Below are 12160 nucleotides of genomic sequence, written 5' to 3' on the forward strand. Positions count from 1 at the left end.
GTACCTGAGGAACCTGGGACAAAGACCAGAAACATTCTTTATTATACAGCAGCAGGCGTCCCTAAATTTACTGAGGATAACTTTTGGATGCAAAATGGAATTCCACGGGGCACCTGGGTGGCTCAGTTGGTTAAGTGTCTGCCTTTGGCTCTGATCATGATCCAAGGGTCCTGGGATCAAGCCCCAGGTCAGGCTCCCTGCTCAGTGGAGAGTCTGCTTCTCCATCTCCCTCTGACCCTCCCTCTCCTTGTGCTCTCCCTCAAATAAATAAATAAATAAATAAATAAATAAATAAATAAATATATTTTAAAAACAAAAAATAGAATTCCAAATAAGAGCTTGTCCAGATTCAGAAGGCCAGCACATATCCTTGAGGTAACTTCTGGAGGCCTCAGCACGGCAGCACTGGTTGGGGTAACAGTGAGCCACCACACCCACAGATGCTCAAGTCACAAGGACTGGAGGGCACTGTTTGCTCCAGGCAGATGTCTTTATGTGAGGCCAGTCTAGGGGTCCTACCTTCTTATGGACCATCATCCAGCCTCTGGTTATCAGGGTAATAGTGAGCTCCTCATCATTCCCATTTTTGCGGTAGAAATGTTCAAACAATGTAGTTGCTCCCCTCTCACCACAAACCTAGCAGAAAGAACACTAAGCTCAGTACCTGAAGTCCTGGGTTCATGCAAAGTCTGGCTTGACCACCTCCTTTTCACCTCTCTGAACTTCATTTTTCTTACTTGGAGAAGTGTAATGACCTCTAACTATTCAAGGAGGCTGTGGTAGTCCCATAAATTGCTGTGAGTTGGAAATCTTTTTAAAAAGAGGCAGCACCTCAGTGGCTTGGTCAGTTAAGTATCTGCCTTCGGCTCAGGTCATGATCCCAGGGTCTTGGGATTGCGCCCCACATCCGGCTCCCTGCTCACGGGGAAGCCTGCTTCTCCCTCTCCCTCTGCTTGTGTTCTCTCTCTGTCAAATAAATAAATAAAATCTTAAAAAAATAGAAGAAGAAGCCTCTAAAGCACCAAGTCACGAAGGTCTAGGGCACCAGCTGCCCACCCTTGAGCAACATGAAGGAGAATGTTTGATTCTCCTATGTAGTACTTCCCTTCTGGAAATGTCCTTTTTGCTAAAGGAACATATGCCACCTGCTATGTTTGTCTTGTGAACACTAAAGAGGCAGAGTGGCATGACGTGGAAAGGGATGTCCCTTCCCATCTTCTCCTGGCCTCCAGTGAAAGATGGAGGGTCACCCTTGGGTGAACTGTAACTCTAAGCTACAAGTGGTCATTGTAATATCAGAAGATGATCCAGAGGACAGCATCTGAAAGCTACATGGCCCCAAAGGAATGTTCTGGAGTGAAATGGAAGATCAAATCTTCTAGGCCTTGTAGTTTAAAGAATGCTACTCCCAGAGAGGAGATGGAAGCATCTAGCAAACTCCAAATCTATTATATAATAAATCATGTTGGAATAATTAGATGTCATTTAATTTAATGACGTTGGAATAATTAGATACGTTAACACCCTAGGTCACATCAGAAATGAAAATTAATGCCAGATGGATTAGATTGCTCATTGTGAAGAAAATGTGTAGCATATAAAGACAAAACTGTCAAATATAAGGTAAAATACATTAAAGTTTTTTCCACTAACAATCTTGGGGTAGTCCCAAGTAAGATATGGAACCAAGAGGTCATAAAAGAAAAAATTCCAGATTGGACCACACAGAAATTAACAAAAAATGCCTCAAATGTAACCAAGATATAGGGAACAGACAAGCAGGAGAAAATACTTGTAATACATACAGACAAAGGTTAATCTCCCAAAATAGGGCAAGAACACCAACACACTAAGAAAGACCCAAAAAACCCAATGGGAAAAAGATCAAAGAATATAATTAAGGACTTCATAGAGAAATAGAAATGGTCAATAAGAATACATTTTTTTTTAGAAACCCTGAGCCTTTATAATATTTAAAGGAATTCATGTTAATGTATCAGTCTGATTCTTTTACTTATACATGAAAAAAGATTTGTAAATGTGGAATAAGGTCTGAAAGAGTATGTACTTACCTACAAGCAGTGCTTCATACTGAGGGAATAAAATTGGCCAAAGAGAGCAGAGGTCTTTTATTTTGTTACATTATATCAACTTTTCATGTGGTGAGATTATGGGTGATTTTTCCTTTGGGGATGTTTTGCTGTATAATTCAAAGCCTTTGCAAGCAGCGCAAACATAAATTCACTACTTTCAGAAGGTCTGGGAAATTTTTGTTTATTTTAGTTTTCGAAATCACACACAAAAATGTATGAGTTAGAAGAATCAGACCAGTTTTTACCTCCTCTCACATCTCAATATTTTGGGGTGAGGAGGGGCAGAGGGAGAGGGAGAAAGAGAATCTAAAGGAGATTCTAAGATCTTGAGATCATGACCTGAGCCGAAATCAGGAGTCCAACACTTAACCGACTGAGCCACCCAGGCACCCCTCAAACCAATTTTTATTCACACTATTTGACCTTGTACTTAATTCATGAATATCTTCAATTACACATTTTCCCCAATATACTTCTTTCTAGAAATCCCCCCCCCTATTGAAAATAGAAAGAAAACAAGAAGGAAAGAAAGAAAAAAATGTGCCTATGTGTATATGTGTGGCTTTAATTATTTTAATTATTTTAATACATGATTATTGCTTTCACTAAAGCTTTTGGCTCTGATGAGGACCAAAGTGACCAAGATAATAGCCAGACATCACTTTGGGAAATGAGTTTTCAGAAAGGTGAAAAGAAAATGTCCTTGCTATGTGCCTTTTAAATAAGCCACTTGAAAAAATTAGGACATGTACGTATTGCATAATTCAAAGAGTCCAAGAGAGTGTGGTGGGAAATTGTGTCCTTGCCACCTTTGTTCTTTGAGGCAGATTCTATTACAAAGAGTAGTATCCTGTGTATCCTTTCAGAGATGGTCTATGCATGTGCCAACATTGGCATAATCATAGGGTAGCCTATACCCTACTACAACACAGTTTTGCATCTTGCTCTTTTTACTTAAAAAAATATATATATATATCTTAGAACTTTTTGTCTATTGGAGGTCCTGGGTGGCTCAGTCGGTTAAGCATTGGCCTTCAGCTCAGGATATGATCCCAGAGTCCTGAGATAGAGCCCCGCATTGGGCTCCCTGCTCGGAGGGAAGTCTGCTTCTCCCTCTCCCTCTGCCTGCCGCTCCCCGTTTGTGCTAACATGCTCTGTGTGTGTCAAATAAACAAATAAAATCTTAAAAAAAGAAAAAAGATTTGGTTGCATATCAGTATATAGAGAGCTGTATCGTTGTTTTCAGTGATATGCAAATGCAAATGATTTCAGTGTGTGGATTAAGCTTAATTTACCTCATTAGTCCTCTACTCATGGATTTTTTTAAATTTTTTTTTATTTATGATAGGCACACAGTGAGAGAGAGAGAGAGGCAGAGACACAAGCAGACTCCATGCACCAGGAGCCCGACGTGGGATTCGATCCCGGGTCTCCAGGATCGCGCCCTGGGCCAAAGGCAGGCGCCAAACCGCTGCTCCACCCAGGGATCCCTACTCATGGATGTTTATGTTGCTTCTAAAATTTTATCTTTTCAAGCAATGCTGTAATAAATATCCTTCTGTATTTGTGATTTTGCAAATGTGCAAGTATATTTGTAGAAAAAAATCTCTGCAAGTAGGATTACTGGTTCATAAGGTAAGGGCACTTTAAACTTCAAATGCTCTGTAGCAATTTGTATTCCTTTGAACCATGATTAAGAGTTTGTTTCCTTATACGTTCATAGTGATAGCAAGCTTTTGATCTTTGCCAAACTATAGGTGAAAAATGAACTCTTATGTAGTTCAGATTTGTCTTTCTTTCATTGTAAGTGAAGTTGAACATTTTTCATTCATATTTCCTCTTCTGAATTACCCATTTGTTATGTCGTAATTTTATTCAGTTTCATTTATTTAGTTTTAAGCTTCATTCAGATTATAAAAATATTTTTTGCTATTTATTTTTTTTTTAAATTTTTATTTATGATAGCCACAGAGAGAGAGAGAGAGAGGCAGAGACACAGGCAGAGGGAGAAGCAGGCTCCATGCACCGGGAGCCCGACGTGGGATTCGATCCCGGGTCTCCAGGATCGCGCCCTGAGCCAAAGGCAGGCGCCAAACCGCTGCGCCACCCAGGGATCCCTATTTTTTGCTATTTAAAGATTCTCTTCCTGGGTAAGAAAAAAATCCAGCTACGTGGTATTTACAAGATACTTCTAAATCAAAATAACTTAGAATAACTAAAAATAAAGGGATGAATAAAGGTATATCAAACGTGAATAAAAAATAAAGTAGGAGTAACAATATTAAAATCAAACAAACTAAATCCAAAGCAATTTTTCAGATTTATGACAGGTGCTATCCATCAAGAATATATAATAGTCATGAACCTTTATGATTCTAATGACAGATTCCAAAATGTAAAACAAAAACTGTCAGTGGGATGCCTGGGTAGCTTAGAGGTTGAGCCTTTGGCTCTGGGTGTGATCTTGGGATCCTGGGATCAAGTCCCGCATCGGGTGCCCTGCAATGAGCCTGCTTCTCCCTCTGCCTGTGTCTCTGCCTCTCTCTGTGTGTCTCTCATGAATAAGTAAATAAGATCTAAAAAAACCCCAAAGCAACAACAACAAAAAAAACCTGTCAGAAATACAGGAAAACTTGACGAATCCACAAATATATATTATTTTGAGGATCCTTAAATGAGCCTCTCTCAGAAGTTAACATATCAGGGACACCTGGGTGGCTCAGCGGTTTGGCGCCTGCCTTCAGCCCAGGGCCTGATCCTGGAGTCCCAGGATCGAGTCCCACGTCGGGCTCCCTGCATGGAGCCTGCTTCTCCCTCTGCCTGTGTCTCTGCCTCTCTCTCTCCATCTCTCATGAATAAAGAACTAAAATCTTAAAAAAAAGAAGAAGAAGTTAACAAATCAAGTAGACAAAAGTAAGGTTATAGAGGATCTGAATAACAAAATTAAGTTAATGAACAGAGAATACATATTTTTAAAAAACCATATGAGATGCTCAGAAAAAACAATTATGAGACTTATAAAAACATTTCAATAATTCTAAAAAGCAGAACCCATACACTCTGACCACAATGTAATACCTATAAATCAATAACAAAGGAATGGAACTTTTCAAAACAAAAAAACAAAACTGCAACTATTTGCAGGAGAACAAAATTGCCTTTTTGTATGACTCTTAGCTTAAAAAGAAAATCAAAATGGAAATTACAAACTATTGGGATTTGAACGACTACAAAAAGAGAGAATGTGTATTGAATCTTGTTGGAATGGCCAACACCGTAACATGTGAAAATGTACAGCATTCAACGCACTTATTGGGAAATCAGAAAATCTGATGAAGCAGTTTGGTTTTTTAAAAAGGTTAAAAGATACAAAATATCAGGAAAATGAATCCAGAGGGAGAAAAAAGAATAAAGGTAGGGGCATATATCAGATTTTTACTTCTGCTAATACTAGACTCTCTAAGGATAGCTAGGAAAGCTATATGACTACGAATATGTCAAGCATTTACTTGAAGCACCAGCATCAGCGAACACACAAGATAACAGACAAAAACCAGACAGGAACCGGAAGACAGAAACTCAGAGGTAAGTTAGGTATTACCACTTTCCTATTAGTGGTATTTCCCATTTTCATTGGAGGAAGCTGAGTGTAATGCTGGGATCCACGATCTTTTATACCCAAACTTTGGGTTGAGATCCTCAAGGATTAAGGACTGGATTAGACTGGCTTTCTAAAGGATTGCAGCCTGGTTTCAAAGCATCTCACTCCCCAAACTGAATTAGGTGGATCCTAGGTTGCTTGTGCCTTCAGGCAGCTGTCAGAAAGGAAAGTAATGAGGAAAATGAAATCATCCTAAACTTAAATGAGTTCCACCAGAAACTTAATTCATTTTTTCTGGCACACCAATCAAAAGCAACCAGGCCCAGGAAGAAATATGGCAACATGAACAAAACCTAGTAGAAACAATGGACAAAAGAAATCGCCTCAGGGAGAATCCAGATGTTGGAGTTATTAATCATAATTCTTAAAACAACTGTGTTCACACAACATAAAGGGATATTAAGAGATAAAACTATGAATTCTGACATAACACTAGAAATACAAAAAAAAAGACATAGATTTGAAAAAAACTAATCAAAATTAAAAACTGAAAAACACAATACCTGAAATTGAGAATTCAGTGGACAGATTTAATAGGTTATACACAGCAGAAGAGAGAATTAATGAGCTAGAATAGACAGGAGGATTTTTAAAAATGCAGAAGAGGGGCACCTGGGTGGCTCAGTTCAGTAAGTGACCAGCTTGATCTTGATCTCAGCTAAGGTCTTGATGTCAGTGTCCTGAGTTCAAGCCCCATATTGGGCTCCACCCTGGGCATGCAGTCTGCTTTAAAAATTTTTTTAAATGCAGAAGAGAGGGTAAGAGACGGGAAGGATCAGTTAGAAGGTCTAACATATGTATAATCTGGAGACCTAGAAGGGGGGTGGAGAAAAAGGAATGGGGTAGAAAAAAAAATGTTTGAACTGATAATGTCTGAAAAACTCCCAAACTGATGAAAGATTTTCAGTCACAGTTTTGCGAAACTCTACGGTCCCAAATGGGATAAATAAAACCCTAAATCCACACCTAGCCACATTAACTGACCCTCTAATTGTTGCCCCTTTGAACCTTATATGCCCCATTCTTCCTCTGATTCCTAATAAATAACCAATTCTTCCAATATTCTTTTTTTTCTTTCCAATATACTTTTTTGTTTTTTTTTAAGATTTTATTTATTTATTCATAGAGACAGAGAGAGAGAGAGGCAGAGACACAGACAGAGGGAGAAGCAGGCCCCATGCGGGGAGCCCGACGTGGGACTCAATTCTGGGTCTCCAGGATCACACCCCGGGCTACAAGCGGTGCTAAACCGCTGAGCCACCAGGGTTGCCCTCCTTCCAATATTCTTAAAACAAGTTTTTCCATCCTGCTTTTAACTTTCTGAAATAGAAATAACTTTTCAGTAGACTTTCAATATACACGAAACAAAAGATTCATGAAACACCACTCTTTCTTCTTGGCCGTATTTCCTGAACTATTTAATTCTTTTCCACCTTATTAAAAAAAAACCCGGCCACAGTCCCTAAATCTGGGCTCAACCTGCGGTCTGAAAAACCCTGCCTTGGCCGACTAAGGAGTGGGGGTGGGAGGCCTCTAGAACTGCGTTAGTAAATCCCTAATATTTAAATGTTTGTTTGGCTTTCACCTCCAGGAATCAGATGACCTTGGACACCGGCCCGGTGTGTTTTTCTTTTGCTTTGCTCTGCTTTGCTTCCTTCCTTCTTCTTCTTCTTTTTTTCCTTTTTTCTTTTTCTTTTTTTTCCCCCTTTGCTTTTCTTTTCTGTCGTCCCTGGACACTCCGACTCCGGGGATTACCCGGGGTTGGGGGCATTAGGAAAGGCCCACGAGAGGCCCGGCTCCCGGGCTGGGGCTTCCCGGCGGTGGAGGCGGCCCCGGCTCCCGAGAACTTGCTGTGCTGCGACCCAAAGAACTGGGAGCAAGGGGGGGATCCCTGGGTGGCGCAGCGGTTTGGCGCCTGCCTTTGGCCCAGGGCGCGATCCTAAAGACCCGGGATCGAATCCCATGTCGGGCTCCCGGTGCATGGAGCCTCTCTCTCTCTCTGTGTGACTATCATAAAAAAAAAAAAAAAAAAAGAACTGGGAGCAAGGGAAGGCGGGAGTCGCGGCGAGGGCCGCGGGGGCCGCTGAATCCGGGGCGCGCCCTCGGCTTCGGCGCGTCGGTTAGTTCCCCGCGGTCGGGGGACCGCGGAGCGAAGCGAGCAGAGGGGCCTGGCCCGCCCTCGTCCGCCCCGCCCCCCCCCCGGGCCCCCGCGCCCTTGAACCCGCCCCTCGGGATCGGGCTGCGAGCGGCTCGGGCGCTGCTCACTCGCGGTCCCGACGCGCGGCGGCGCGGGCCATGGATCGGCTGGCGGCGCTGCGGGGGGCGCTGCGGGGGGCGCGGGGGGCCCTGGCCGGCCTCTGCCCACGCGGGGCCAGAGCCAAGGCCGCGATCCCCGCCGCCGTCCCGGCCACCGCCGAGACTCCTGGAAACGGGCCTGGCGACCGGAGGCTGCGGACGCTGGAGGAGCTTCCAGGGCCCGGGCAGCTGCGCTTCTTATTCCAGCTGTTAGGGCAAGGCTACGTTCTGCAGTTACACAAGCTCCAGGTAACCGAGCGGGGGTGGGGCGGGGCTGGCCCGCCACGGGGTGGGGTGCGGGGGGTCGGGGGGTGAGCGCCAGGACCCAGACGCCGGAGAGGGAGAGATGTTGGGGGAAAAAAATGAAGAAAAAAGAAAATCAAAATGGAAATGGAAACTATTGGGATTTGAACGACTACAAAAAGAGAGAATGTGTATTGAATCTTGTTGGAATGGCCAACACGGTAACATGTGAAAATATACAGCATTCAACGCACTTATTGGGAAATCAGAAAATCTGATGAAGCAGTTTGGTTTTTTAAAAAGGTTAAAAGATACAAAATATCAGGAAAATGAATCCAGAGGGAGAAAAAAGAATAAAGGTAGAAGCATATATCAGATTTTTAATGGAAAGGCCTAATTCTCCAGATGTTGAGAATTTAGCTGAGGACCGACTGGAGCTGTAGGGATTATGTGCAAAGGGGGGTCAGAACCGCTTAAACTGAAATGGATAGGTCCCCGAGGGGTTTGCACCAGGAGGGCACCAGGGAGGAGGTGACTTGGGAGGCCAGGCTCAAAATGAACAGAGGTCGAGAGAGGAGGGACCCGTCTGGTCATGGAATGGCAGGTACAGGTGTCTAAACGGCCAGGTGTGGAAGAACCACTGTGTAATTCTGTGATGCTGTTGGCTACCACAGACTTGTCCCGAAGGAGGGGGCTTCGCGGAGGATAGACATCTAGCGATTTGCAAGACACAGACTTGGCCATAGGGAGAAAAATGTCACTTCTCAAGGAGCAAAATCATAGACATTCTGGAAAAGGTGTATTTTTGTTGTTGTTGTTGTTATTATTAAGGAATCCATGTCCAGGAAGAAGAGTTTATTCAGTGGAACCCTGGTTGAGGCAGCGATGGGTGGAGATCCCACTGTGAACGGGCAGAGATTGGAAATCCCGATGTGGGTTCAGTTGGAGAGGTTTTGGGAAATGAACTTAATGCGTCTGGGATCTGTCTTCCTAATGACTATTACAAAGTATAAACACATCCACTGTGACCCCAGTATTTTTCCAAGTGCTGGGATTCATTGGGAGGTGGCCAGTGCTCTCCTGGGCTATATGCTCAGCTGGAGGCTTACACCCCAAGGTTTCTATGCTCCTTTGGGGGAAGAAAGAGGGCAGGGGTATGAACAAGTCAATACACAGCTAACTTCAGATAGAGAACTTGAGTACCCTGAGAGGGGAAGCTGGTCCAGGGTTGGGGGCGGGGTGGGACTTTTGATTCATTTGCCCTCCTGGCACATGTGTGGTTATTGGTGGTTGGCGGGAGGAGTGGGCAGGCCTTTGGCTGGGCTGGTGAGCAGTCTGGTTACTGGGTAGCTGGGCTGGGCAGCGGTCAAAAACTCAGAGGAGCTGTGGGCGCTGGGCTAGGACTAGCCTCTGAGGAGGGCCTTGGAGGTGAGACTGAGAGCCCTAGTTCCTCTGAGGGCCACGGTGGGCTCTTGAGCAGGTACTGCCCAGGTAATGGTGTGTGCAGTAGGATGGACCAGGCAGGAGAGGTGTAGAGGACCTCGGGGGACAAAGGTTCCAGCGTGGTCTGTCAGAGCCACCCTCTATTCAATGGACACAGAGTTGAGGATGAGGGGGAAATGACTCTGAGGGTTGGAAGCACTAGCCTGACCAGTTTCTGAGCATCCCACAACTTCAGCCCCCTCCTGGGTGCTACTACGGGGGGGGATCTTCCCTGTTAGCTCTTGTTTCCAGGACTTGGTGGGCAGCTCCCGAGGCACTCCGGGATGGTGAAAAAAAATCATTCCTTCTGGGCTCAGCATCAAGAAACTAAGTAAGCCAAGAAACCGGAGTCCTGTAAATTTTTCCTACTTCATTTAACCTCTGGAAATTGAGAGGCCCAGTGAATGCCCCAAGGGTGGGTTTAAGGAGTTCTCATCACTTCTGAAGGAGAATTTACTGGAAGGTGTAGCTTAGGGTTCTCCCTAGAGCAATAACTATCAAAGAAATTCTAGACCAGCCTAGGAGGTGGAGAAGGAAGCAGGAGAAAGCCAGGAATGTGTAGTTTTTATTTTATTTTATTTTATTTTATTTTAATTTTATTATTTTATTTTATTTTATTTATCTTATACAGAGAGAGAGAGAGACAGGGAGAGGCAGAGGAAGAGGGAGAGAGAGAATCTCAAGCAGACTTCACACTGAGTATGGAGCCCAATGTGGGGCTCCATCTCACAACCCTGAGATCATGACCCGAGCTGAAATCCAGAGCTGGCTGCTTAACCAACTGAGCCACCGAAGCACCCCAGGATTGTGCAGTCTTTTAAAGGAGCAGCCAGGGCTAGGGTTTAGGAGAGCCCCCGGCTCTAGCCCTTGTATCCCAGAGATCTGGCGTCACATGAACCTTCCCAGGGCACGGATGGGAAATATATTAGGCCTTTCCTCTACATGTGGCTGGTGTGAGTTAATCAATGGTGTTGTGCTGCACATCCGGAAAACCCAGTTAGTGCCCCTAATGAGGAGGAGGATACCTTTCAGGGACCCACTTTGTATCAGTTAGGATTTGTTTGGTTGCCACTCACCCTGGCATAAACTTTAAAGTAGCTTTATTGGTTCATATAGTTCAAAAATTCTAATAGTTGGATGCTCTTCAGCTATATAATTTGCTCTAGAGATTCAGGAGATCATCAAAGCTATAGCTTTGTTTTTCTGGAGTTCTCTTGGCTCTGTTGTCTTGCAGAAGTTAGTTGACTGACCTGGGTTAATAGGTCATCTCTGAACCCAGCACAGAGGCCAGAGGTGTACTCTAATTAGCTTAGATGCATGCAGGCTCGCTCCTAAAGCTGGGATTGGGGTCCCTCCCACCTAAACCGTCTGAGGGCTGCACAAGGCAGAGGAGTGGAGTTGAAGGACGGCTGACCACGATATCCCCTGCACCCTCAGTTGTCAAAAACTGCATATCACACAGAAAAAGAATAAAATCAGCTCAGGGAAACATTGAAGGACTTAAGGGCATGGTGGGAATTGGAACATGTGAAAATCATACTGGTCCATAAATGCAGTTCCCTTCTCTTTCTCAACTAAAATAATACCAAGCATACTAGAAAAATGAAACGTGAACATACATTAAATTTATATGTAGATTTATAGTCAATTGATTTCTTTCAAAAATGTTAGCCCACCAGAGAGTGATGAGACCTGTTATCTGTGCTGTAGCTCTTTTATTTTCTTTTTAAGGATTTTATTTATTTATTCATGAGAGACACACAGAGAGAAGCAGAGACGCAGGCAGAGGGAGAAGCAGGCTCCCTATGGGGAGCCCGGTGTGGGACTTGATCCCTGGACCCTGGAAGCACAATGCTCAACCACTGGACCACCCAGGCACCCCAAAGCAATGCCATTTAAAGAGAATATACAAAGTAAAAGAAGGTAATAGTTGTGGTCATTATGTGGAATATACATATTCAGTCATCCAAGATAATTAATCAAATGAATAAACATTGAAGTAATTATTTACTTGAGTATCATTTTATGTTATTTCTTATTTTTTAGAATATCATTTTATTTTATTTATTTTTTTAAAGATTTCATTAATTCATGAGTGAAACACAGAGAGAGGCAGAGACATAGGCAGAGGGAGAAGCATACTCCCCGCAGGGAGCCTGGTGCGGGACTCGATCCCCAGACCCTGGGATCAGGCCCTGAGCCAAAGGCAGACTCACAACTGCAGAGCCACCCAGGCATCCCTAGAGTATCATTTTAAACGGTAAAATTGTAACTCTTTCCAAACATAAATGTGTCAAAGATTTTATTCAACTGATTAATTAATGAAGGAACCAGCGAGATATACAGAACTAAATATAGACAACTTAATAAAGAAATATTACTTTTT

General features: G+C 43.6%; 1 protein-coding gene across 1 annotated transcript in view; it reads left to right on the forward strand.

The window, feature by feature from the left end:
- The first annotated feature begins 8007 nt into the window (after window positions 1-8007).
- LOC129523037 (sterol 26-hydroxylase, mitochondrial) overlaps window positions 8008-12160 on the forward strand; it is a 34953-nt gene continuing 30800 nt past the window's right edge. The window contains exon 1 of the mRNA XM_055345672.1: window positions 8008-8298. Within this exon, the coding sequence (XP_055201647.1) occupies window positions 8050-8298 (249 nt within the window). The 5' untranslated portion in view covers window positions 8008-8049. The remainder of the gene's footprint in view (window positions 8299-12160) is intronic.

Source organism: Nyctereutes procyonoides, unplaced genomic scaffold (assembly GCF_905146905.1).
Source record: "Nyctereutes procyonoides isolate TBG_1078 unplaced genomic scaffold, NYPRO_anot_genome, whole genome shotgun sequence".
NCBI lineage: Eukaryota > Metazoa > Chordata > Mammalia > Carnivora > Canidae > Nyctereutes > Nyctereutes procyonoides.